The sequence below is a fragment of the Bombus terrestris genome, chromosome 14 (genome assembly GCF_910591885.1).
Source record: "Bombus terrestris chromosome 14, iyBomTerr1.2, whole genome shotgun sequence".
Classification (NCBI taxonomy): domain Eukaryota; kingdom Metazoa; phylum Arthropoda; class Insecta; order Hymenoptera; family Apidae; genus Bombus; species Bombus terrestris.
In genome coordinates this window covers 2,721,817-2,747,946 of record NC_063282.1, presented here as the reverse complement: position 1 = coordinate 2,747,946, position 26,130 = coordinate 2,721,817, and the positions used below count along the sequence as shown (strand labels likewise).

Sequence of the window (26,130 nt, the reverse complement as noted above, 5' to 3'; positions counted from 1 at the left end):
TTATAGTTAATTAAAGGGTGTACCGATAAACAGCAATCCGCGTGATTCGCCTATTATTCCGGCTCTCCAATGCTAATTACAAGCAGCATAATCGAGCGTGATAATGAAAATAATATCGCGCACGAAAGGGTGGCTAATTGGACTAACGATATCGGATATTTGGGCCCCGTTAGCCTTCTGAAAATGGCCTTCTGTGAGCATAACTTCTTCAATTTTACGGTTGTTAGGCCCGTTTCGTTTTTTTTTTTTTTTTTTTTTTTTTTAGTATTCCCTGTTATCTGATTTCACGTTTGCGCCTTGAACGCGGATTTAGCCGCTAATTTCAAGACCAATCACTGCAATTGCGCCTGTGAATTTTTTCCATCCAACGAAATCATGCTACTTTCTCGCGCAATTCTTTGCATCCTCATCGTCGATCGTTTTGCACCGTCTTTCATCCAGCAGCCGCGTAATTGAATATTCTTTGACCCTGGAGAAAATCTAGACACGATCCCTGTACCTGTGTCGAAGAATCCGAACGAACTAACTCGTGTGTCTATTAATCTCCTTGGCAATAGAATTTCACACAACTCGAACGTTCGCGTCTATCGTCGATGGTTTGATTCACTTTCCACTTCTCAATCGCTTTTAACTTTTGGAAGAGCGTGGTGCTCCATGATCGGATGTCGAAGTCTGCTCGGAGAAGTACGAGACGAGTTTCAAGACGTCAATTCATCATAGATACGATTAATTATTAGACTACTTGAAATGTTTTATGTAAATCGAGTGGAAACTTCGAGCGGAGGATCCGTAGCACATTTTATGAATTAAAGTTGAATTATTCGTAAAGTATGGTTTATTTAAAACTGCTTGCAGATATTTCGTCACGAGACAATATAACGTTGGACACAACAAGTTAAATTTTATGGAACACTGTAACTTAAAATCTGTCTTTTCTCAAAAAAATGTTAAATGTACAAACTGTTCTCACTCGATTCGTATTTCCACAATTGTAAAGAAATAAATCCTACATAAAGACTCGTTCTATTCAAATTTTATAACGATTTGCTACGCTCTGAATATTTTACGTATTTCTGGTACATCGCACGTGTTTTAGCAATTTTAAATTTCCCATAAATTCTATCAATTTTCCATAAACATATGCTACAAAAGTAAATCAGAAATACAATAAAGAATACGATGTTGCGCAGCAAACTGGCGATTGTCTGTATTCAATCTCCGATTGAGACATTCGTGCACGTTGAATCGAATACACGAAGACTGATGGAATGTTTCCGACAGGACAGGGACGCATGAATCAATTGGGAGGCGTCTTCATCAACGGCCGACCGCTACCGAATCACATTCGCCTGAAAATTGTCGAAATGGCAGCGGCTGGAGTCCGCCCTTGCGTGATATCGCGACAACTTCGCGTCTCTCACGGCTGCGTTTCGAAAATTTTGAATCGCTACCAGGAAACTGGCTCCATTAGACCGGGCGTCATCGGCGGTAGCAAGCCGAGGGTAGCAACCCCTGAAATCGAGGCGAGGATAGAAGAAATGAAAAGGGACAATCCGGCAATCTTCTCGTGGGAAATCAGAGAAAAATTGGTGAAGGTAAGAAAGAAACAGTCTTGCAATTCGTTTTATTGGATCGACTTGAAAAGTCACTTCTACCTCTTATCGATCATTCGTATGTATGTATCTTGTTTCAATTGAATAGAACGTTTCGTTAACGTAATAGATGTTAAATAATGAAATAATGAAATAAATAATTAAATTACAGGTATTAGATGGTTGCACTTGAATTTCACAATTGTACGAAATTCCATCTACTTATATATTTTATTATATGTAGGTACTTAAACTGCAGCTTAATACACGTTAAATTGCTTATTGAATATACGATCTAAGATAATACAGGTTTAAAATAGGTAATAAATATCGTCATAAATGGAACTCTGGAAGAATCAAAGTTATTACGAATCAAAGTTATTACCGCTAATAAATTCATTACGTTACTGGTACCTATTTATAATATAATATACATTAAACTTTTTATAATTAAGTTTCCATACCACTAAACGCTCTTAAAAAATACTTTGGCAATGCTTTACCCTCTTTTGTGGAAACATGCTTCATCCCGCAAAAGGCAGAAGCTTAGTATTTAATGTAATACTCCGGTAAATTCTAACTTTAATCATCGTTAGCTATCGATACCCAAAGGCGTGACGACTGTTTTCCTCATCACGTGCCTTCAATCTTATAAAACAATGGATCGCTCGTTCCAAAAGATAATATCAAAATTGTCTTTCTTTAGTAGCAGCACATGAGCTAGAGGACAATCCGAGCCACGTTGTTGTTTTGCCTCGGAGTACCAACAGTGTTAGGATATACCTAATGTAATAATAAACCAACTCCGAGCAAAACAATGTCGTCGCTACGTGTAAACGTCAAACAAAAACGAATGTAAACTTTCCGGTACTTCCTCGACCAATATAAATAAACGAACGCGATCGCAAGGTGAAAAGTTTTTCAATCTCAGTCTCGAGCGAGTTTAATAGCGATCAATAAACAATCTTTAGCGAATCGGTTAGTATCGAGCGTCTTAGCGAACTTCCTCTCTATTTATTAATTATTTCTAAATATATTTGACGGTTTCAATATCGAGTAATCTCGTCATTTAAACCACACGACCAACCATCCTCTACACCTAGATAGTTCTTTAGATCTGTAAGACTTCGACTGCCACGGTGTTCATTGGTGACCGGAGAGCTTGATCTTTTTACAATTGTAAAAATTGTATGAAAATTGAAAGTTAGGGCATTTTGAGTATAACCGATAAATAGAAGACACTTTGAAATAAAAAGTAAATATAAATATATAAATAAACATTTTTATTAGAACATCGATAAAAAAAATGAGAACGAATCTTGCATCTAACGGTGCACTGTGTTTGCATCTATATCATTGAGGGGTAATCTACGAATATTATTATAAACACATCTTAGAAAATAATCGTAAATGCTGCTTTATAATCGTGTAATTGAAGTTAGAAGTGTGCACATACCTTGCTATTATATATAGAACGAGCAAATACCGTTTACCAGTAACTTCTACACTTTTCAACGATATATTCTGCACGTTTTGCTTACGACGAAATAACCAATGCGAATGGTTTGTTGAAATAAACGAAGCCTCGTTATAATACGTCGCTATCGACTGTTACCAAGGCGCCACGGTGGTCACCGGTGACCACCAATAAGATAAACGGTCGATCGGGGAAGAATGTTGTCTCACATCGTCAATTTATTATTATTTTGCCATTATACGTTTTGAATAATAAAAATACTCCCGTGGCGTCCTCAGCGAAACATGTGATTTCGGCGTGGCAGTCAAAGTGTTAACATATGGGTCCCCGATACATTCACTGCCATACACGATTCGCATATATATACAGAAATGAACGTGTCAGTATATAACAGTTTAAATCGACGATAAACCAATAGACAAATATGTCCACGAAAGATGCAAATGCTTGCGTCTATCGATAGAAACAGCTCTAGAACGCGTAACAGCTGACCGTACCTTCTCTGTACCGAAGTAGCAATTTCGCGGATCCAGTTTTCCACGGTGGAAAACGTTGAAAGGCGTCGTCGTCCGACCTCTAGATCGGGGGGTGGACGTTTCCGCAGGGTCCCTCTATCTCTCGAAAGATCGCGAGTGAGTGGGGCTTTTTAATCTTGTGCACGAGGCGTGCACGAGGTGGGCAGGGGTGTACGTGAGCGCCCCGAGGCGACTCGCGTGTCCTTTAATACGTTACTGCCCGCCGCCTACACCCACACCTCATTGGCGTAACGCTCCCTCGTTCGTGCCGCGATTTTCGAGTATGCAAAACGACTTTTCCAAGAATAGCCTCTTCCGTGTGCGGCGTTTTATCTCGACACCTTGAGAAATCGTAAGCATCACCATGCGAACAGCCATGTTCCGGCTGGAACTTCGCGGAAGATAATAATTTCCTCGCTGGATGTTCGACAGAGAGGACAGTTAAAAAAGAATGAAAGAAAGAACGTGTAACGCGATTATACGAGGGCGTGAATCGTGTCCATGGCGTATAGGCTTCCAATCGTTCGTATTCGTAGGGATGTGAGAATGATATTAATCTTGGAACGCTTCGAGTAATATATGTATATTTTCATAGTTATACTCGTGTTGTGTGATCTTAGGGCAATCGTGTGACCAGCTGTTGCGTTATAACTGTCACACGCCCCTGTATTTTAATCCTGATGCAGAACTCCGAGTTTGTAGTTCAGGCGTTGCCAAAAATTATCCCGCTGAGTGAAGACTACCATCGTTGGTTTAATAGAATTTCCTGTCGTCTATCATCGACACGAATAAAAACGTGGCTTTCGAAACAGGAGGATTTAAAACGTCAAACGAATTTGTTCGCAAATTCACTCGCAAATATAGCAAATATTCCGAGAATATAACGGAATAACGTGCCGCCTGGTTCGATCTAGCGTTTGGTCATCGCTACAGGCTATTTCCAAAAATAATTCGAGACATTTCTACCTGATCAGTATCCTCCAGCAATCGATTTCTACCGAAATCACCGTAACAGAAATTCGATTAGCAGAAGCTCGATCAACGCTCTAACAACAACCCTTAAGCTTCTAAGATAAAATGAATGCATGGCATGTTGCGTTTCCCGAAAACCATAGTCGCAGTTCGCGAACACCCAGAATTCAAAGGTGGCCGAAACGGGACCGGACCCGACCGCTGAAACCACTGATCGAGATATTCGGGTAGCGGTAGCACTCGCCTGGTAACATGAAAAAAAAAAGGCAGAACCAACCCCGCATATCTCTGCCGCGACGAAGATAAAGATCGCTATACGGTTCTCAATCCACGAGATGCCCAGGAAAAAATTCCATCCCTCCATTCCGTTTCGTCAAAACCAACGAAACCAATAGAACCGATCCATCGCGGAACCACGTGGTACAACCCAGGGCGATCGTCGATAGAGAGATAAATCCTTGGATGTTGGAAGAGGAGAAGGTTGCAGCTTGGTATACGCATCCTGCACAGGATCGACCGAGACAAAGAGAGGCAGAGAAGGGCAGGAGAGACGGGCTACGCGTGGAGGCAAAGCTGAGAGGCGGAGGACGAGGCCGAAAGAGGAAAAACGGTTTCGTGAACGCGTACGCCGTTGCAGAGTCGTGGAAGCGGGCGGTCGTGGCCGGCATTAATACGGCATTTAATGTTGGAAGGAGGCGTTCCTGGTGCCGAAGACCTGGGGCGGCATCCATCCTTCTTCATCCACCTTCTTACAACGTTTCTCTGCTCGTTCTTCGACAGAGAGGTTCGTCTCTCTCGCGCTGTCATCGCCCCGGACCTAAAGCCTCGACCGCCACCAACGGGCACAAGGATCGTTATTGTTTCTGAGATCGCCGATCCGAAAGATAGCCATCGACACCGGCGACCCTCTTTTTCGCTTTTTTCACCTTCCATCCCTTTTTACTCCGACCCGACTCTTTTACTCTTCTCGTCAGGCCTCCACCTTTCTCTTCATCTTCGTCGAATATACAGTCGAGGGCAAAAATAAGCGGACAGGTAGCGGGAATAGGTATTAACGAAGTTTCGTTAAATACGCTGTTTCTACACGCTGAAAGTCAATTTCAATCGTTTACTAAATAATCTATGCACTAGCAAGATACATAGCAAACGAAACTCGAATACATAACACTAAGCAGTAGTTCGTTTAAAATTCATCGATACCTTGTTCCACTACCCTTCTTCCACTTATCTTTGCTCCGACTGTATGCATAGGGACGCGGTTCTTTCACCTCAGACCTAGGACACTCTAGCTTCTTCTATTTTATTTGATCTCTTTTTTATTTCGATATATTCCTCGGGAATCTTCCTTCTTCCTTCCTCCTTCCTTTATTTTGTTCTGCCACCATCGATTTCTCGGTTTTCCTCGTGCTCCCCTTTAACCGTGTAAGATTTCGGATTATCTCTCGGGCTTCGTCGATGAGATAAGGAAGATCGATAAGCGGCGATATGGCTTGCAGATTTTCACAGATTTTCAAGATGCCGCCGGGTACGCGAGGTAATATGTATATGAGTATCGGCGTTTCGTTGCGGAGGTTGTGCGTGGTAGTAGGTCGGGATCTACGCTTCGTGAAGCGATAAAGGCATCGGAGAGATTAAAGATCAGACGCTGTTTCGGGTTGGCAATCGTAGGACGCGTCGATCGAAGAAGGATGATTTTGTATAATATCGAGAACTATGACATTTTGTAATCAAATATTTAGAATATTATAGCTATTAGAATATATACCTAATACGTATTATACCATAGTATCCTGTCGTTTCACTATAAATATCAAAGATCTTCGTTCTCGTTCCTACGCGAAATCATCGTCATTTTTCATAATACGTATCGAAGTGTTTGAACAAATGGAGTGTCAATTAGGCATTTCTTGCTTTATATCGACGATGAAGGTATTTAATACAATTTTAATAACTCAATTTGTTTTGCAAATGAAAAATGTGTTCTGCGAATTAAAAACTTGAACACTTTTATGGCCATACCCAACTACTGTTGCTATTATAATCGGAGGCTCTGTAATTTGCGCCTCGCTCGATTCACGCCTCTGCTCCAGGAAAACGTTTATCGACGTTTATAGTCTATAAAATATGTCCGCAGCCTGTAGACGCGACGCTATTGGTATATTGATCTGTCTCAAAATTAAATACAGATTTTGTGACTATATTCATGAGGCTCGTAAAAAGGCCGTTTGAGTATGATTAACTTCTGATAAATATTCGATTGCGATATCATAGGTTTATATCGGATAATTAGTTACATGCCGCCGTTGCAAAATATACAGTTGAAATACGTAACTGATGGATTAGTCGTAAAATTTTAATCAGCTAATTCTACATTAGAAAGATGGTCGATAACTTTATGGGTTTCAAATAGTTATGGTGTAAAATAAAACGTATAGGAAATTTGTTAAATACGATAATGAAACGTATTTATCATATATAATAAGACATTCAATTATATCTATTTGTTTGAAATATTGTTAAAATATATATATATATATCAAATTTTCAATTTGTCGATTGTCAATTTGCTCCTTAGCAGAATGATTTATGCGATAATTACTAATTTTTAGAATAACATATTTATGGTATTGCTCCCAGAAAAGAGAAAATTAAATTCCCTCCAAGTACAGATATCCGAATAGCCTGCTGGAAATAATTTCCAAATGCCTTCTACTATATCGTCTAATCCCACGAAGATTGTTCAAAAATATCAGAAAATTTCACGTTTGGTAATTTACAATTTAGAATTTTTATGGAATAAAGTATAACCAACGAAGCCACGCTCTTTGCCTGCGTTAAAAAACGCAGCATTAACAATTTCTTAGGTCTCCGAGTTTCTTAAGTCTTTGGACCAAAATAATCGTATCTAAGAGTAAGCGGAGAACGCTAGCGAAAGAGAATTTACTCAGAAATGGATTTGTAAATCCATTTTGAATTTCGTAAGGCGGAAGGCGCGTACAATTTCCAAAACGTTCGTTCTGCCAGCTTTTTCGAGCAAAGCTTCTCAGTGTCTCGTACGTAAAAAAGATTTCACGATCTATCCAACCGTACCATCGAAGAATTCAAGCGTAGTAAATACTTGCGCATAACGGTGCACAACGCGATGTGTAATAACGCTGAATCTCAGCGGCGCAAAATGTATATTTTGCTTTGAAAATGATCGCGCGAAATTGTAGTGCAGTAGGCTGCATTTGCAAATCGCAAATGCCAGGCAAAGTGCAACCCACGGCGCGCCGGCAGCGAGCTTGCATTGTTCTCGCGAATTAGTAATGAAAATAAAACGAAAAGGAGACATTAAATTTAGGATATATAGCTGTGATCGGGTTAGGTAATGACAAAGCAGATTTTCCACAAGATATTAATGGATTTCGGGTGTAATAATATTACCAGGAGTAGAATCTCGATTATCGGCACATCGATTGTGAATGGAAGATTTATTTTGTATTTTATCGTTAAGATATTTATACCGTTGCTAATCGTTGATCAAATTTCGTTCAAGCAGGAAGGTTTCTCAGACCCTCCAAGTGTCAGCTCCATCAGCAGGTTACTTCGCGGTGGACGACCTGGTGATGATGGGAAAAAGGACTACACCATCGATGGTATACTAGGCGGCGGTGAGTACACGATTAGAATTTAGTATATAAAATTTATTTCAAACTTGGTGTAACTCTTTGCATTAAACAGAGGCATTCGAACGATTGCTTTAAACTCGTTTTCTTCGTCACGTGCGTGCCACAAACGACAACTGGAAATATCAAACTACCAGAAGTGTCCAATAACTGTCATTAGAGCTAACTACGACGTTTACTATGTTTCCCCTTGCATATTCATTTCACCGAGATCACTAAAGATTCTCTTTCTTTTTATTATTTAATTTGTACTTCACAATTTGTCCGGCTGGACATTCGGTCAATTTTTCTAACTTAATTGCTAAACAACATGTGGGATACCATCTTCGGGTTTGTTTATTTTATTTCTTTAGTAAGGTCAATGGGCTGTTTTCTTTCTAGTTTTCTTTCTATGAGAGTAAAGATTCTCTTAACAACAAAATCGTCGTCACGTCATCCGTGCAATTTTCCTCTATCTACTTCGCCAAAGTAATTAGGCTATCGAAGATGATCTCTATGACGATCTCAGCCCCGAACTCGAACCGAACAATCGCCCCAAGATTCGATCGCGTAACTAAAACGCGAACGTTGCGATTCCACAAGATACAGAAAGATACAGCGTCGTACGACGTGGCGCGCGTCATCGGCGTGTTAATTATTCATTGGCCTGAGGAAGGAAAAACGCGTGGATAGAAACTTAGAGACAGAGAATGATGACGAGTGATAAAACGTAAAAAAGAGAGGACGTGGTAGCGATGCGAGACGATATCGCGAGGCGAAAGACGAAAAGAAAGAAGAAAAACACGGCCGCCGATCCATCGTCGGAGGGCATCAAGAGCTTTTAACCTCTGCTGTATCTACGAACGAAGTTTGACGTACGCGAGCGTGTGTACAGGACTTTAAGTCCGGTCCTACGTCGTCGGTTAGGCCAAGTTAGTCCGAATGAGCCGGGAAGCCTTCAGGATTTAATCTTCGGTGGGCGTGAGCAGGATTAGCCAGGTTGCCCACACGTCCGACAAACGGATTACAGGAGTGTCAATATCTTACGGGGCACGCATTATCCCTCTTCTTCTTCGTCTTCTTCGTCTTCTTCGTCTTCGTCTTGTTCTTCTCCTTTCTTAGTCTTCCTCGTCGTTTTTCTCATTTCATTCGCGATCCGTGCACTCCCCTTTTCGAGACTTCCTTCTTCAAGTTCTGAACGATTATTTTTGCTCCTCTTCCCTCGTATTCTTTTTCGCGGATATGTATCAGAAAATAGAGCAAATTACAGATACACGCGGTGAATGAGTCGATGGTCCATCGCGGATGTTTACGTATTTAAAAATGTACAGAATACGCGACAGATCGCTTATTTCTTTTTATTCTTTCTCTTGGGCATATAAAATGGAGCGTATTATTGTAAATACATATAACGAACGAGTTAAAGTATTTTATAGAAAATTCTTAAGTGCGGAAATATAGAGAATATTCGGTAAGTTACCCCAATAGAATATTCTATAAACGAAATCTATTTAAAATTGCAAAAATATGCAAGATCGAAGAAATTATTTAATCTACTATAATGAGAAAATAGCTACAAAGAAACTTATTCTTAAAGTAAATGAAACGGCGCGTGAAAGGATGAAAGGTCTCGAAATGAAGAAATCAGAAATTGTACGTGAGCGATGCAAGTAACTGATCTTACTTACGAGTCAATTTCGTCTTGCCCATCTGATCGATCGAATAGCCAGGGAAAAGAAACTCAAGGACAAAAACGTTCCGTTCGTATGTAGCATAGGAACAAGGTATATCCTCGTCGATTAACATCCAGCGTGAAAAATACTACAAAGCCAATGTTCCCCACCAATCCGCTGCAACAAAATTCCTCCACGAGTATCAAGCACTCAGACACGATTTCAGGCGACATCGAGTCACTGCCCGTTGACACGAGGCGGGAATTTGTTTTCGTGAGTGATACAGGTAGACAAGGAGGAATTAGCGGTACAGGTGTTCCGAAGTCTTAAAAGTCGGGACCGTCAGGCGCGTTGCCGCGGTCAAGAAGGAAGGCAGAAAGAGAGACGATTGAACGTGGAGAGAGACGGCTTCTCATAAATAAAAATAGTCTGCGCGAGCGAGGGAGGAAACGGAAAGAGGACGAGAGACGAAGAAGAAGCAACGGACAAGGAAAGAGACGAAGAGGGAAGACATGGTGGAGGAAGAGACGCGCGTATACGTGCGTTTATTTTTAGAGAGAAAACGAGAGGGAAACGGGCCCAGGAGAAGAAGGTGGGAGAAGAACGGCTAGATCCTTCGATCGTGGATCTTGGAGAATGCGAGGAAAGAGGCGAGAGGCAAAGGGACTGTAGGGCCCTGCGAGGGTCCCGCGGAGATCAAACGGGCCGCCTGCCACACGTCGGCAGTGGTGCTCATTTACGGACCCCCGTAAGCACCGTGACACCTTGCAATGCAGCCTATTGATGAATAAGTTTCATGCGAGTCTCTCGACGTGTTGGCTTTCGACGCTTACGAAGAAAAGGGGCTGGAAATGAAAAGACAATGGAATTTTTTCGTTGTCGATGCTGTATAGCTGTGAGCAAGGTCTTTTGAAAATGACGAAAACGATGATTATTTTTAACCAGTTGGAAATGCCACGCCGTATTATTTTTCTTTTCAAGGATTGCAAAATATCGGATGAGAATTGTATCGGGTAATGTCTTCTTTCTGATAATAACGTTAACTGCGAATATTCGTCGCAAGGACTACATGGAATATGAACGTAAATGGATCTGCATAATTTTCAACATACACGACACGTTAGAACCTTCTTTGAACCAAGCGTCAGATAATAATTTATTTGGAAAGAAGGAACAAAGCTTGCTACGTCTTCTTTGCGATTCAACGCTTGCCCGTAGCAGTAAATGGAAAGAAAGTAATGAAATTACGTGAATCGCTGCTAATGTTATAAAAGCAGTACCGTTAATATATCGAGCGTCGAAGAAACTGCGTGGACGAAGATCGATTAGAGCATTAATTGCCTACTCCATTGAAAATAGATCTGATCCAGCCGATGTAACGACGAGTTAGACGTGAAATGATTAATAACGGCGTAATTGTAAATATAATAATGGATATTCAATGGAAATACATCAAATTTAATTTACATAATTAGAAACAGTCATCTAATGGATAATGAAAAATCTAAATAATCTAACAACGAATAAGCTACTTACGAATTTCACATTGGATATGGTGTTCGACGTAGCCCTGAAAGAATTATTACTCGAATAAAAGCTACACCTCAGCGTAAAGAAATATTTAAATATAATCCGACGTTTAACCGCTAACTGATCCGCAAGTACCTAAACGACACGAATATTAATAAAGCTGTTACGATTAACGTTAAAGTATGTTAATCAGATGCAACGTTGGAGATAGGGGTAAATGAATATTAATAAAACGCGAAGCGGAACAGGTGTAAAGCCATGGAGGGCTGTTGTTGAAGCGTTTCGTGAACGAAGTGTTACGGACCGCTTTAAAACTGAACCCCTCAATTACAGATATCCATCGGCATAGACCGTGCCCGAGCATTCATCGTCCTTGCAAATGACCGTCGTTAATGTTTAATACCTTTTAATTAAAAGTTAATCCATCAAACTTCTTTCTCGTGCACCACGATCTCGCGAGAACACTTGTAATTATCACGTTTAATCGTCGCTGGGGTTGAGCGATCGTTAAACCCAAATTAAATCGCCTAAACGGACATTTTAGAATTCAAAAATTAGCGTCCATCAATTTGCAAAATTTGTAACGCAAGGTGCGACAAACCTTCGTTTCGGTAGCTCAGTCTTCTTTCGTCAATCGAACGTTGCCTAGGAATTCTTCGATTTCGTTCGCCTCGTTTTGATTTAATTGATTGATCGCGTCGTTGATTTAATTCGAAACAGTAATGTCGGTGAATTAAGAGAAATATATGGAAAGGAGTAATTTGCTTAGGAAAGGAATAAATTATTATCTGATATAGTGGTACAACTGCTATAGTTTATCATCGAGAGATAGTACATTCGCAACTTTTAACGTTTCTTGAACGAAACCAATGATCGTGCGGTGTTTTGAATTAGCATATCGAAATAGATACTAAACTAGCCAATGGAAGGCACTAGAACCCATAAACTATCAATTTGCTTGTATTATAGCCGCCACACCCGTGGGTGGTGTCTATGGAAATTCAACGACTAAAACATTAAAAGTGTTGAAATAAGACTGGAATTGCAACGTACAAATTTGAAGATCACAGATAGATAGGACTAAAGATTCTGTCAGCGGTATCATTTTCCTTCCTGGATGCGACCAATTGTATAGACCGCTTGCTAGCTTCCAATACCTTCACACAGTGCAAATATGTACAGCCTATTGCATAACCATTACGATCCAAGAATCACTATCCCATCTAACATCTTACTCGCTGCACTGTAAGTTCAGACTCATCACGCGCACAGATCCTTCGAATCTAGAAAAATATAATACAAATAGCCCGCATCTCTGCTACCTTCGAAAACGCTTTCATTCAAATCCTAAATATCCACGCGAAGAAAATTACTGTTACGTAATACTAAATAGCAAACGTAGATAAAATTGAAAAAATAAGAAAGATGATTTCAAATGTCTAACTGATAGTATTTTTATACGTCGTTTCACTGATTATCCGAATCGTCCGATTTTCTGCATAGTAAGCGTTTTAACGCTGGAGAACAGGGGTGTACGCGGATTCGCGCGTACGCAGAGAAAGGACAATGGACGAATTCCATCGCGGATGGCGAAGGAATACGAGAGAGCAATCGTGATAGGGAGCACCTCTGAACGGATATACTCGTACAGCTCGGCCACGAAGGTGTCGGCCGAGTATAGGTGTCGGCAGGCGAGCAGGAATGACACGTAGCCTGTGGCTTTCTCATTCCTTCTTATTCCGTTCCTTTGGCCGAGGCCGCCGACGAGGGATTAGCCTAATGGGTCCTGCCCACCCTCTCCTTCTCTCGCTCTTCTCTCTTTCTCTCTCTCTTATTCCTTTCCACGTGTGTTATATGTATATCCATTCCGATGCTTTACACTTTACACCACCTCCGACCTCCTACGTAATCAGAACCAACCGACCCGATGAGCAACGCCGCTAAGTGATTCACAATCAGGTTTATTGATTGTATCGACGATCGACGCGCCGCTGAGAATTCGAGACATTGATTTAACCGATCCAGCTAAGTACACTGACACGCGAGAAGAGATAGAACATGTCATTAGGGTCTCGTACAGGTGTTGAAAATCGAGCAAATTTAACGGATTGCAAGGTAGCATAGGGTTATTTTAATCGATCTATTTACGTATTTAGTCATCGTAAAAAAGACGCAAGGCTGAGGATCCACGGAACGTGACGAGTTACGAGGCGAAGGAGGATTATTTAGGTTGCTAAGACACTTGAGATCGAACTAGCAAGGAACGAGTTGGCTTTGTAATTCGTCGAATCCCAGGTTCGAAGACAAACTATTTAACTGGTTATTAGCGCTGTGCAAATACTTATTTACGAGTACATCGACGACCATAGAATCTCTACTCGTTAGAAGTAGGTTTGTTCGATAAATATTAATATTCCCGGCTGTAATTACCATAATTTCATAGCGTATTATCTTACTAGCGGAAGGTATTTTGTTGCTCGTCTGTTTATCACTTCTTAGAGAATATCCGCTTGTGTTGGCACTGGTGTTTGACATCGCGTCAAACCGCTCGTAAACCTTCAGTTCATATTTTAATCACATCTGAATATATAATTTGATAGAAATAATATAAAACAACGAGTCGAACCGCCGCCTTAACACGGGCTACAGTGTTGCCCGGAAACAACGCTCGATAAACCTATAAGAGACACGATATTATCGCTCAAAGTATGAAATAAATGTCAATGGTCCGCTCCACGTTGATCCCAGCGAACCTTATCAAAACGATCGGGGGAAAAAAAGACAGGCGAGAGACGGTTGCGTTTCGATGCAATGAAGCATCAACGTTAAAAAAGAATGGGAGCAAATGAAAAAGAGGCGAAGGGCGAGAGTGTCAGAATGGAAAAAGGAGCAATGTCAAAGAAAAGGAGCAGCCTGTCCGGCGTGATATCAAGCCGTGTATCTAATATGTTACGCTGCAAGCTGTTGCGGTCCTTGTCACGCGAGCATATAATCCTTTTCAGATCGAGAATACACCGACCGATCCATGTAATGGTTCACGTTTGATTGTAATCTGTGAAACGGTACCTGGTAAAAACATTAATGCAACCGGGCGAGATTGAAGCGGTCGGATGAAAAGTAGTTTGAGATTACGTCGAATTGGGAAGTGTGACACTCGAAGAATCGTAGATTCGATGAAATCTTAAAAATTTCACAATATACGTTGCTCGAGCATTGCACCACCACCGGGCAAAATGATAGCGATAAATCATTGCGGTACATAAACCACGCGAGTTGCTGCCTTCGATCAGGAGACATAGGTGCTTTCTAGGAATCGGCAATTTGCGAGATTTATAAATGCAGCTGCAGAATAACGTTTACCAAGCGCAAAATGCTCGATCGAATCGAAGAATAATTAACCGAGCTTCTCACAGAACAAACGTATCGTTCTACGAATAAAAGTAAATGTAAGGTAATTAATCGTAAAGTTGGTGCGAAAGAATATTCTCGGAATTTTGCCAGCGAATATAATAGGAATTAAAATAACAATTGCTTAAAGTTACTTGAAATAAAATGCATAAACTCGCATGGTCGAGCCTGTAAAAGCAAAGTATAAGCTCGAAGCACGGGTTCAAAATTAAAATAGAAATTTTGAATGCGCATTTCGTCGCTTCCAAATTCTTCGGAAAGATCAATCTGCTATCCAGAACGATGATCGATGTTATAATTCTATCTGCTTGGGAAACCATGGAAGATGGAACCGTTTCGAGTCAACGTTCGCTGTGAGTCCCTTTTTGCCAGGCAAAAGACGGAAACGGGCCTCAGATCCGAGCTTAAAATTCTGCCGTGCCATTTCCACCATGGACAGAGACCACCATGCTCGCGGTTAATGATCCTTGGGCGGTGACTTCTTTACAATTCCCAAGAGTACCTACGTGCCCTGATTTGTACTTGAAGAACTGCGCTATAGTGGTTCGGTCAGGTCGATACACGGGGAAAGAATAGCCGTTCGTGTTGACAGTCTTGTCCCATCGACCTCCTCTTTCTTCCCTTGCGGCCAACGCTGACAACAAGATAAATTATAGTCATCTATGCGGTTCGCTCTTTCTACGCCATTTTATGGTTTCGACGCGGTTTCGGTTTGATCTTGTTCACTTTACATCCACAAAATTTGATTTCCCTTTAGGTAAGAGCTACTTTATCGTCGCTATATATTCGAGGAAAGATATTCTACGATGCGAGGAGAAGCGAAATTAAGAATCAACGGACTCGAAGAATTTTATTATTTTTCATAGGCGCGGAAGGTTCTCTGGAAAAGAAATTTCGTTAGGTGAAAAGTAACGAGACATATATATGGGAAATGGAAAATTGAAAAGTAGGATACGTTCAGTTGTGAAAGGATTGCAATTCGAATGAAACGCAAGTAGGCGTAGTGGGACTATTAAAATTAGAACAAATACGAAAGGTACGTAGACCAACAAGATCGAGACTCGCAACGATGCTAACAAAATTGCAAATACGATCAATTCTAAGGGAACGTAGCTGTAGATGAAATTTATTCAACTGTTTCGAATAATCAGACAGCGAGTTCGCGTGCGATATTTTAAACAACGACGCATATACCAGTTTGCCATGACAAGCGCATGGTTCCTTCCTCGTCTCGCTACGAGGGAGCGTTGACAGGAAAATAAAATGCGCTCTCGGATGTCAACCGCTTCGCGGCTCATTGTTGGCATTTTGTAGACATTTGTTACCATTTAGGGGACCTCACACACGCTCTAAGACCCCCTAGGACCGCTGCGAGAGAGAAAGGTGGGACAGGGAGGGCCCGACTAGATTTATAACCTACGAAGGTGCGGCACCTTTTCCACCATTCAGGCCGCGATTCGACACGCGGAAAGCAAAAGGGAGGCGCAGGAAAGCGGCGATTCTCCCTACGACACAACGGATGCAGAACAGGAACCAACGTTGTTTGCTTATGGCGCGATACGTTTGCCGCGTTTTTACCGCGGGAGGGGGCAGTTTCGAGCAGCAAAATTTTATCCTCCACCGTGATTTTCCATGATTTTCCATGACCAATCCGTTCGTTGTACGAACTTGTACAAGCTGCTTGCGAAGCTCTAAACGAGCAGTCGTAAGTTTCGAAAAATTGCAAACAGCGATCGAATCGCGAAGATCAGAATGGTATTACCGTTCCATTGAATCAATACAAAATAGTCTTCTAACGAATTAATACGAAAATTCGACAAACTTTAAGGTCTCCTGAAGAAGGTAGCCGAAGAATGTGGTTTTGAGCGGACGAAGAACTGGCGTAAAATTTACCGCTTGCAAAATTTCCGCCAGGGATTCTTATCGTTGATGTTGTTTTTCCTTCAAAGCTGCTAAGAGAAATTTCGCTTAAAATCGGCGATTCTTCGATCGTTCTATTCGAGCTTGTCCTCGCGACGAGAATACACAGACAAGACGTTCATCGATATCCACGGCACATGATCAGAAGCTGATATACGACGTTGGTTGACGCACGACAAATGCCTGACCAGTGAATTACTCGCTTCACACGGGACGATCTCCGGCTGTCGGTCGGGTTTACTCGTTGATAGGCACAATCAATATCGGCTCTCAACCGAGATGAAAAGAGAGGCGATTGGCTGAATAGAACGCGTGAAAAGATGCGTGTAATCAATTAGAGAGGGCCGCGAAGTCGAGAGCAAATATCTCTTTCGAAGCAACGTCATCCTGAAATGTGCTGGTCAGCATCCCTGCTGAGCAAAGTCCTGTACGTTTACATATGAACGAGAGACTGTTGCGCCGTATAACGAACCTCGATATCTGTGCACGACCGCTTGCAACAGTTGTAAATGGCTAGATAACTCGTCACCTACGTACGCTTCTTCTCTGTGGCTTCGGTGTAAAGTAAAATCGTTCGCACTTTGACGTTCCTGTTCAATCTTCGCCGTGAGCTCTATTGATTTTTCACAAAACACTTTGACTGCCACCTTGGTCATATATGACCCGCCACGGTTTCTCCACGGTGGTCATTGGCGATCGATACAATTTCTTACAATTGTAAAAATTGTATGAAAATTGACAGTTAGGGCATTTTGAGTATAACCGATAAATAGAAGATACTTTGAAATAAAAAGTACCCCATTGAACGATTAAACATTTTTATTAGAATATCAATAAAAAAAAAAAATGAGAAGAATTCTTGCATCTAACGCTGCACTGTGTTTGCATCCATATCTTTGAGGGGTAATCTACGAATATTATTATAAACACAGCTTAGAAAATAATCGTAAATGCTGCTTTATAATCGTGTAATTGAAGTTAGACGTGTGCACATACCTTGATATTATATATAGAACAAGCAAGTACCGTTTACCAGTATCTTCTACACGTTTCAACGATATATTTTGCACGTTTTGCCTACGATGAAATAACGAATGCGAATGGTTTGTTGAAATAAACGAAGCCTCGTTATAATACGTCGCTATCGACTGTTACCAAGGCGCCACGGTGGTCACCAGTGACCACCAATAAGATAAACGGTCGATCGGGGAAGAATGTTGTCTTTCATCGTCAATTTATTATTATTTTGCCATTATACGCTTTGAATAATAAAAATACCCCTCAACGAAACATGTGATTTCGGTGTGGCAAGCAAAGTGTTAAATAGAATTAAAGTAACTCGACACGAATATACTTTGTATAGAATTTGACTCCACGTCGCCCTCATACGCGAACGTTAATAAACTCGCTGTAATTATCTTTATAAATTCCAATCCTCGCTCCTCGCCAATTATCCAGCTGAACAAGCTTCGAAACTGACTGGTCATCAGCCATGCAACGAATTAAATGCCATGAAAAGTACAAACGAAATCCAACGAAAATGGAATTCGATGTAAAGTGCGGATCCTCCATAGAGGAAACTTGATAAATTCCAATCTCTGCTTTCGACTAATTATACGTAATATAAAAAAGAATCTCAGAAAGCGGTGTTCCTCGAAACTCGATTATGCGAAATTGAATCAGGTTAAATTATACGAACACAGCGCGGGAGCTTGGCACGTCCCAATCTCCACCTCGTTCGATTAACTATACGCATAACACGATGAATATAACATGAAAGTGAATTAAATTAAACTATATGAACAGGGTACGGGAGGGTCTCTTAAATTCCACGATCTCTTCCCACGTATTTTCAATTAGCTAAACAAGAGGAAGTTTGAAAAATACCGTTGCTCGAAGTTAAATTAATTTTTACTATTATTGAAGTTCCGATCTCCGCTTTTAACCAGCTACGTGTATAACAAGGGGAATATTTGGAAGTGATGATTCTCGAAATTGAAGTAAATTAAATTAAATCGAATTATATAAACGAAGTACGGAAAAGTTTCTTAAAGAGCTGCGCCTTTGTTTAACGAAGCAAAAAGGAGGAAGCTGCGAAAGTGGCGTTGCTCGAAATGAAATTAATTTAAATGGAATCACAGCCACGTGGTATAAAAGAACGTAGCGAGTTCCAAGGTCCGCTTTTAACTAACAACGCGAGAAGAAGAAGCTTGGAAAGTTGCGTTTCTCCATTCGATCCGAAGGCTACCGGTCGCAAGAGTAAAATTTCCCGCGTTGGACACGAACGACAGAAGAGACTCGGTGATCCCTTTGGCGGCACCTTTGCCGGCCCGTACGCATTTCTTCTATGACAAACGGAAGAATGGAAGAATGCTTCGGAGACAAGTTGCATTTACAATAAAGCCGACGGACACCCGGTTTAAATTCCTGTCACCTCGTAGTGGGACACCGCGGACCAACTCGGACAGACCAAAAAATGTTCTTCGATATTTCACCACGACGGCGCATTAAACCTACCACGATCATCGAGACGCGTACGTTTCATACACTCGTTGGATATTTAATGACCACTAGGATCGCTTTATAAGGACGATCCTGAAATTTTTCTAATAATCCGAGGCGAAACGAAATTGTCAAACTCGAGGATCGAAGATTGTTTAGATTTTTCTTGCCTTTTTAGCTTCTTATTGGTTTACAATGTTATTGGATACGTTTCTGAAATCGTTGTTTATATACTCGCAATTATACCTAATTATAGTTACTGAGATATCCTGCCTAATTTTTTACTCTTTACTATTCCTGATAGAAACAACAATTAATTAAGAGCAATTAATTCTAAATTTATTTCTTGAATACCGCCATTTCTGTAAATAAACGATGTTTTTCCTAATATCTAGAAACTCGTCTGGTATATTTTTCCAAAACATATATTATCCTATTCGTTCATTTTACTTCAATAAATCTTTAGAAATGGTAACAAAACGTAGAAAACCACAAAGGTACCGACATTGTGTCATCGAGAAAAAGGGAATCCTTTTGCTTGAGAAACGGCGACGAGTCATGTTTTGCCTTTTGGACAGTAGAACCTGTCTCGAATCGTTTGCCATGCTATGAACAATACCCTCTTTTCCTGTGGTTTTCACTTTGTGCCGGGGAGCGGCCAAGCCTGCGACAGAAGTGTGCAATTTGCCTGTCGAATTCCCAGCGGCGGTCTTTTGAAGTGGCTCCACTTTCTGGAGGCCGCGTCACATTTGTCAAAATTTGATCCCTCTTCTTTGCGAAATATTACTATCTTTTTCTGCGCCAGAAAGAATCTCCGCTTCTAACATTCTTCTTTGGAATTTTAATAGAATTTTTTAGAGTTCTCAATGGAAATTTATAGAATACCGTCCTTCCATATCGTATACTTTAAAAATTGCCTCGCCTTGAAACTTTCATGAGGAAAACCATACAGCGAATATTTATTTCATATTTAATTATTTCAATACAGCCTGAATACGCTGTCTTTGTACTTGATTCGTTATTTAATATTATTGAAATGAATATTTTTACTCCATATATACGTATAATACGAGATACTTGTGTCGTTTTTTATTAACGCTCGACTTTTGCGAACTTGAATTAATTCCGCGTGATTATAGACATTTCTATTAGCTGGAAATTTTACGTTGCATTTAAAAAAAAATATAACCCATAATTAGATACATAATGTAAATTACGCGCAAGTTCGTCGTATAGTTCGCATGATAATCGTTAAGAACTTTTAGAAATTCATCCTTAAAATTGTTTGTGGAAATTGTTATTTATAGCTCTAAGTATAATATGCAACTTTGATTCGAATTTCGAGTCTAGTTTTCAAATAATTAAATATTATTCCAAAAAATGACTCAACCGATATAGTCAGTACCTACATATGCGCAAAAATTTGTACGCCTCTACAGACGTATTTCGAAATTCGAACGATACAAGGAAGAAGATTGTGACTCTAGCTAGGAATATGCAATAGCAAAAGTTGGCAGTAATTGTGATAAAAGTAATCCAATTCAGTGTTCATTTACGCATGTAGAAACACTATCTACAGGTAGGTTCTGATAGACGGCTATGAAAAAATGAAACTAATTTCCGTCCGTTCTGTCCTAATTCTGACTCTTCCCTGATTCTTTTCGTTTTGATGAAAAATATTCATCTCAATGCAAAGTTTAATAATATTTGTTCTCGTCGTACACTGTTGCGTTTCTTACCTGCGATTAACCAGGTACTGTCATCTATCGAATGAAGAGGCAGCATGAACTTGGCAGGTGTAAGAGTAGGTGGCAGCACTCGTCTGATCGCAGCATTCAGCACTCACTCAGGACCAGAAACATCCAAATTGTCTTTCCTTCCTCGATTTGATACTCGACACTTGATATGCCGATTGTTAAATGCCTCTTGCTCGTTGTATCGGTGATTTCTAAACTGTGGTTGTAATAATAGAAAATGTAATAATATAAGTAATAAAATAAAACAAACAATAAGAGCCAAGCAGCCCATGCGTACAATTAATAATTCCAATACGTCAGAAACAAATAAATCAAACTGCATTTCTATAACTCACCTTACCCAAATTTCTTCCAGGAATCACACTGGGAGATCAAAGTGCGTCACGCAAAAATTCCTTCCTTTAGATACTTTCTTTCATCAACGCATACAACACTCGGAAGAACATTCAAGGTGTCTTCTCTTTCTCAATTCGATACTCGAACCAGTAATGCCAATTTTCATATCCTCTTACTCATTGTATTCATGATTTGTAAACTAAATATTCTCTTCGTATTCTTTAAACACTTCCTTCGTATTTATTCGGCCAAATATAAGAACGCATACGCTCGTGCGTCTATTTCTCTCAATGGCAGTAAAAAGCACAAGGATATATAACAATATACGGATCACGAAATAAGCCAATAAAGATGACCATTGCGATCAATCGAAGCACAGTTTGCTCCTAAGTCGACTCTCTATTGTGTCATCGATTGTCCGCTATTATCGTTCAATCGAGCGTCCAGAAACGAGGCCCATTGTTGGATCGAGGATCGATTCCTCGTGGTTGAGGTTATTGAAATACCTTCGCTTCCGTCGAACGTGTCCAACGAATCGTTTGGGGAAAACGAAATCAGAGCTCTGGCACGGTCGATTTCATCTTCAATCGCTGACGCGTTTCGCGTGCTCTTTTAACTGGTAGAATGAATGCAAGAATAAGGAGAGAAGTCTGTTATGACAGGAAACTATTTACGTACCTTTGATGGGGATTACTTCTCCTGATGTTTGCCTACCTGCGGATTTGTTTCGTGAAGCAGAATTAAATGGCGTGAAAGCTGCGGACTGTTTCAGGGAATGCGGAGAAATCGTTCGATTCGATTTCGAGAAATCTATGAGTACGAGAATTTCTTCTTTCGATCTTGGAAGGTTATGTGTTTTCCTAGTTAATATCCAAGTATATTTTTTTTAATATTCTTCTTAAATAACTACATCTATTTAAGTATTAAATAATTAAGTATTTACAGTTCTAGGGACTACTGTAGATACTAGGAACTATCGTATTTCTTACCTTGATAAAGCGATATGAAAATCTTGTGAATCTCGCGCCTCAAAAATTTGACGCGTTTGACGTAACTTTTACGATGTATTAATGATCCGATCGATAATCGATCAATCGATTCTCGCGCAATTAATTAGTTAATTAATTTCAAAGTTCGTAAAAGCATTATATTCTAATATATATTATATTTAAAAAGTTAAAAATAGGTAGGTATATCATTTAGCATGTAAATTGCGTATCGTTGAACGTGATTAATTAATCGTGGCTCGAAATTAATCCGTATAACGCAGACTAAATAAGATGATAGCATGATTCAACGATCCACAGGCCGTTGTGGTGATGAATCCGATACGGAAAGCGAACCTGGAATTCCTCTAAAGCGAAAGCAACGGAGAAGCAGGACGACATTCACTGGGGAACAACTAGAACAACTGGAGACAGCGTTCCAGCGTGCTCAGTATCCGGACGTTTATGCTAGGGAAGAATTGGCTCAGAGGACTGGTCTCACGGAAGCAAGAATTCAAGTGAGTCTCATGCCTTTTGTCGAGTATCCTGACAATTTACCCTTTTTGCGTTTAGTCGTGCGAGGAACGTGAAAATTACTGAGGTATTCAAGATATACATGTATATTCACAGAATGCCTCGTATGGTTAAAATAAATAGTACACTTTGAAAGAGATTCAAATGGAAAGCTAGTTCCTTGTTACAGGGTGAGTTATACAATAGCTGAACGAAAATCTTAAATTATGTACTGAATGGAAATATTTCAATTTTAGGAATGAATAGAAGGATGTTTATTCAACTATATTAGGTCGAGCAACGAGTTTATTCGCATTTTTTAAAGAAGCACATGAAGATGTTATTACATTTATCGTATAATTTAAAATTTCTATTTTTCTTTTTCTTTTTTTACTTATTAGGAAGTATTAGAAATATCAAATTTTCCTAGGACGACTCTTAATTAGATTTTTCATTCGTTAATTAGAAAGAATACCTTTGCTACTTTAAACACTACGTCGATATTTATACGATGGCTACAAGATATATTGGCGCACCATTGTATTTTTCGTATAATTTAATCTTTCATATGACTACAAATATTTGACTATAAAAATGAATTGACTATGAAGTTCTATACTCGATATTTGAATCAAACTTTACACACCTCTAATTCCAGGTGTGGTTCAGCAATCGCAGAGCGCGACTACGAAAGCATGCAGGAAGCATAGTTCACTCGGTAGCAAACTTGCCATTGACTCCCTGTCAATATGCGAGCCACGAGCTTGCGCAAATACCACAAGTCCCTCAAATACCACCTGGAATAACACAAGTTCCAACCACGTTGCACCATAGTCCAACGACGTTGCAACAAGCAAGCACCGCTGTTCATCAGGTTCCAGGAACCAATGCACAGATGTCAACCACCACTTCCGTAGCCCAAGTGCCTTCCACGATCGGTAGTGCCCTTCAAGGACACGCGGTGTCGATTTCGGGACATTTGAGTTCTTTACAGGGGCACGCGATGCAACTTGGACAAGTACCGACGATTCAGCCTCCTGCGGCTCACGGAGCACCTACTACCCTCTCTCATAATCCTAGTGAGCTGTGTTATATTATGGAAATATTGAAATTTCATTCTTCTCTTGGCAATATTATTTTTATTTTCTATGTTCATTTACCGAGCCCCTCCAAAGACAAATTGATCAGTTCTACTTTTTATAATGTTACCAATTTCTCATTATCCATAATAGTCAGGTACGTATATGATTAGTAGAGTGCGAGAACCCGTGCGGGAACTCGACAATTTCAACTGCCCGATACTTGAATCGCAATTGGTTTGGTCGGCTTGGGGCTGTAATGAATTCAAAATCACTAGTACATAATGAGTAATACGTGGTGCGAAAATTAAAATCACAGCGAATTAGATACATTTTTTTGTGAAAACTTTCAATTTTTATTATCATCTTTTTCGTGCACTTTTTACGATTGGTTGAAGAGTGTCTTTGGAAATTTTCTCGCAGCGATAACATGTACTTTGAATTGAACCACCTTCTTGGAAAAAGTGCAATACGTTTAATAAAAATTATAAATTATAACCTAACGCGTACAATCTTAAATCTGCTCGCGTTCCGTGCAATTTTAATACTTGAGACACGATAATGAGCAACGACGATGACCCAATTTCAGGTAACACCGATTGGTCCAGGGCGCAACTCGGCTGGGGACAGTTCAATCACTTCCAAGGCGAATATACGTCGAGTCATTCGAGTCATCAACATTCCTCACACGCGAGTCATGCTGGTACACCGTCTTCTGGTACCGGGAATTCTGCATCGGCGGCGGAGTGGTACGACCAGGGCTACGATTATTCCCAACACGCTCAGTTGAACTATCATCGAAGCGTGGGCGGCATATTTTAACGGACGATGATTGCATGGGCATTAGTAAAAGTCAGTTAGGTATCGATCGACGTTTTATTGCGCATTATGGGTTTCGCCTTCTGGAGAACTTTCCGGTTCTCCATCTTCTTCGTCGATAATCCTTGTGAGTTTAGCAAGTTTGCTTTGTCTTTACTTTAGACAGTCGAGATGTCTGAGAAATAAAAATAAAGAAAATGGATAAAGGTGGATTTAGATATGTCCTGTTTGTCTCTCGTGGTCTTCGAGTTATATTGTACATTTTGTAAATAATGCAAGATAGAATGCGGCATTTACACTGTTGGGCAAGAGTTTTAAATCGCTGTACATTCCAAAGAATGACAAAGCTTTCAACAGTTCTTAATAAAGAATAAGCGACGTGGCAATATGTTGGCACAATACGCATTTTAGTGCTGTATTAATATAACATTAATTGTAATATAGCTAGCAAATCCTATACAAACTGCATAAGTCGTATGAGTATCAAAGAATAATCTGTAAAATACAGAAAGAAATTATTTATTAAATTATTAGTTGTTTTATTTAAAAAATTAATATTTTGTATTTAACATCGTCCCTAAATTAGAGAAAAAGTGTGCTATAGGAAACATTCTCGGTACAGGAATGCAATCGCTTATTAATTAGATGAGGAATAAAAAATTAATGTTTGTATCGAAAAATTTCGTAAAAATTTCCATATGTGTCTATTTTTGTAAATAAATCGATATATTTATATATTTGTATTATTATACATAAGGCATACGCACGGAATGTTTTTTCTAGATGTGCAAAGAAAATAATTCTTATCGAATCCTTTCTTCTCTAAACATCCTTTACATTTTGCGCCATTCTTCCCCCATATGAAATTCAAATGTTTTTGAGGCGGATAACTAAAATTGTACAGCAGAATATAGAATTGCTTAACGATTAAAATTAAGGTAAGTTTCCATTCTTATTCGCAACCACGATTGTAACTGAAACATTTGCACAAAATCTACGTAAGTAGGTGTCTTCATAAAATAGGCAAATTTATTTTACAAAGAAAGTGTAGCTCTACCGTTCTACCGCTACGATGTCTTTAGTCTTCTTAAATCCTATTCAAGTAGGCCACATGAATCACGTATGCTCCAGAATTGGATCAGATCGTTATTCATACAGCGGAATTATTTAACAATGATTAAATACGGAAGTAACACAATACGAGAATAAGGTGCACATAATTTAGCAAAAATTATGTACCACCCGAGACATTTATTACACTTGCAACATCATGAAACGAGTTAATCTCCCTTAGGAGATTACTTTTAAAGTACTACGGACATATCTTGAATACAGGGCGATTTAAAGGAAAGGAAAAGCTGTAAAATAGCATTCTCACAAATACGAAACATGATTCTGTTATAA

At 39.9% G+C, this 26,130-nt stretch overlaps 1 protein-coding gene across 2 annotated transcripts; it reads left to right on the top strand.

The window, feature by feature from the left end:
- Positions 1–302: 302 nt before the first annotated feature.
- On the top strand, positions 303–25,458 carry LOC100643419 (protein gooseberry-neuro). Of its 2 annotated transcripts, none has more exons than XM_048411646.1 (5): positions 303–1,595; positions 8,095–8,209; positions 22,637–22,833; positions 23,487–23,907; positions 24,497–25,458. In XM_048411646.1, exons 1-5 carry the CDS (start codon positions 1,269–1,271, stop codon positions 24,727–24,729), a joined length of 1,293 nt encoding a protein of 430 aa, XP_048267603.1. In that variant the 5' UTR covers positions 303–1,268; the 3' UTR covers positions 24,730–25,458. The 2 variants fall into 2 exon arrangements, with proteins under 2 accessions (XP_048267603.1, XP_048267604.1); XM_048411647.1 differs by having other exon boundaries at positions 309–1,595; positions 8,098–8,209.
- The last annotated feature ends 672 nt before the right edge of the window (positions 25,459–26,130 follow it).

What these genes read in the sequence shown, in the direction of transcription:
- LOC100643419 (XM_048411646.1), top strand. Translation starts at nt 1,269, where the DNA reads ATGTTTCCGACAGGACAGGGACGCATGAATCAATTGGGAGGCGTCTTC. An exon ending in TCAGAGAAAAATTGGTGAAG is followed by an intron (nt 1,596 to 8,094) that starts GTAAGAAAGAAA and finishes ATTTCGTTCAAG; the next exon opens with CAGGAAGGTTTCTCAGACCC. An exon ending in CGATGGTATACTAGGCGGCG is followed by an intron (nt 8,210 to 22,636) that starts GTGAGTACACGA and finishes AACGATCCACAG; the next exon opens with GCCGTTGTGGTGATGAATCC.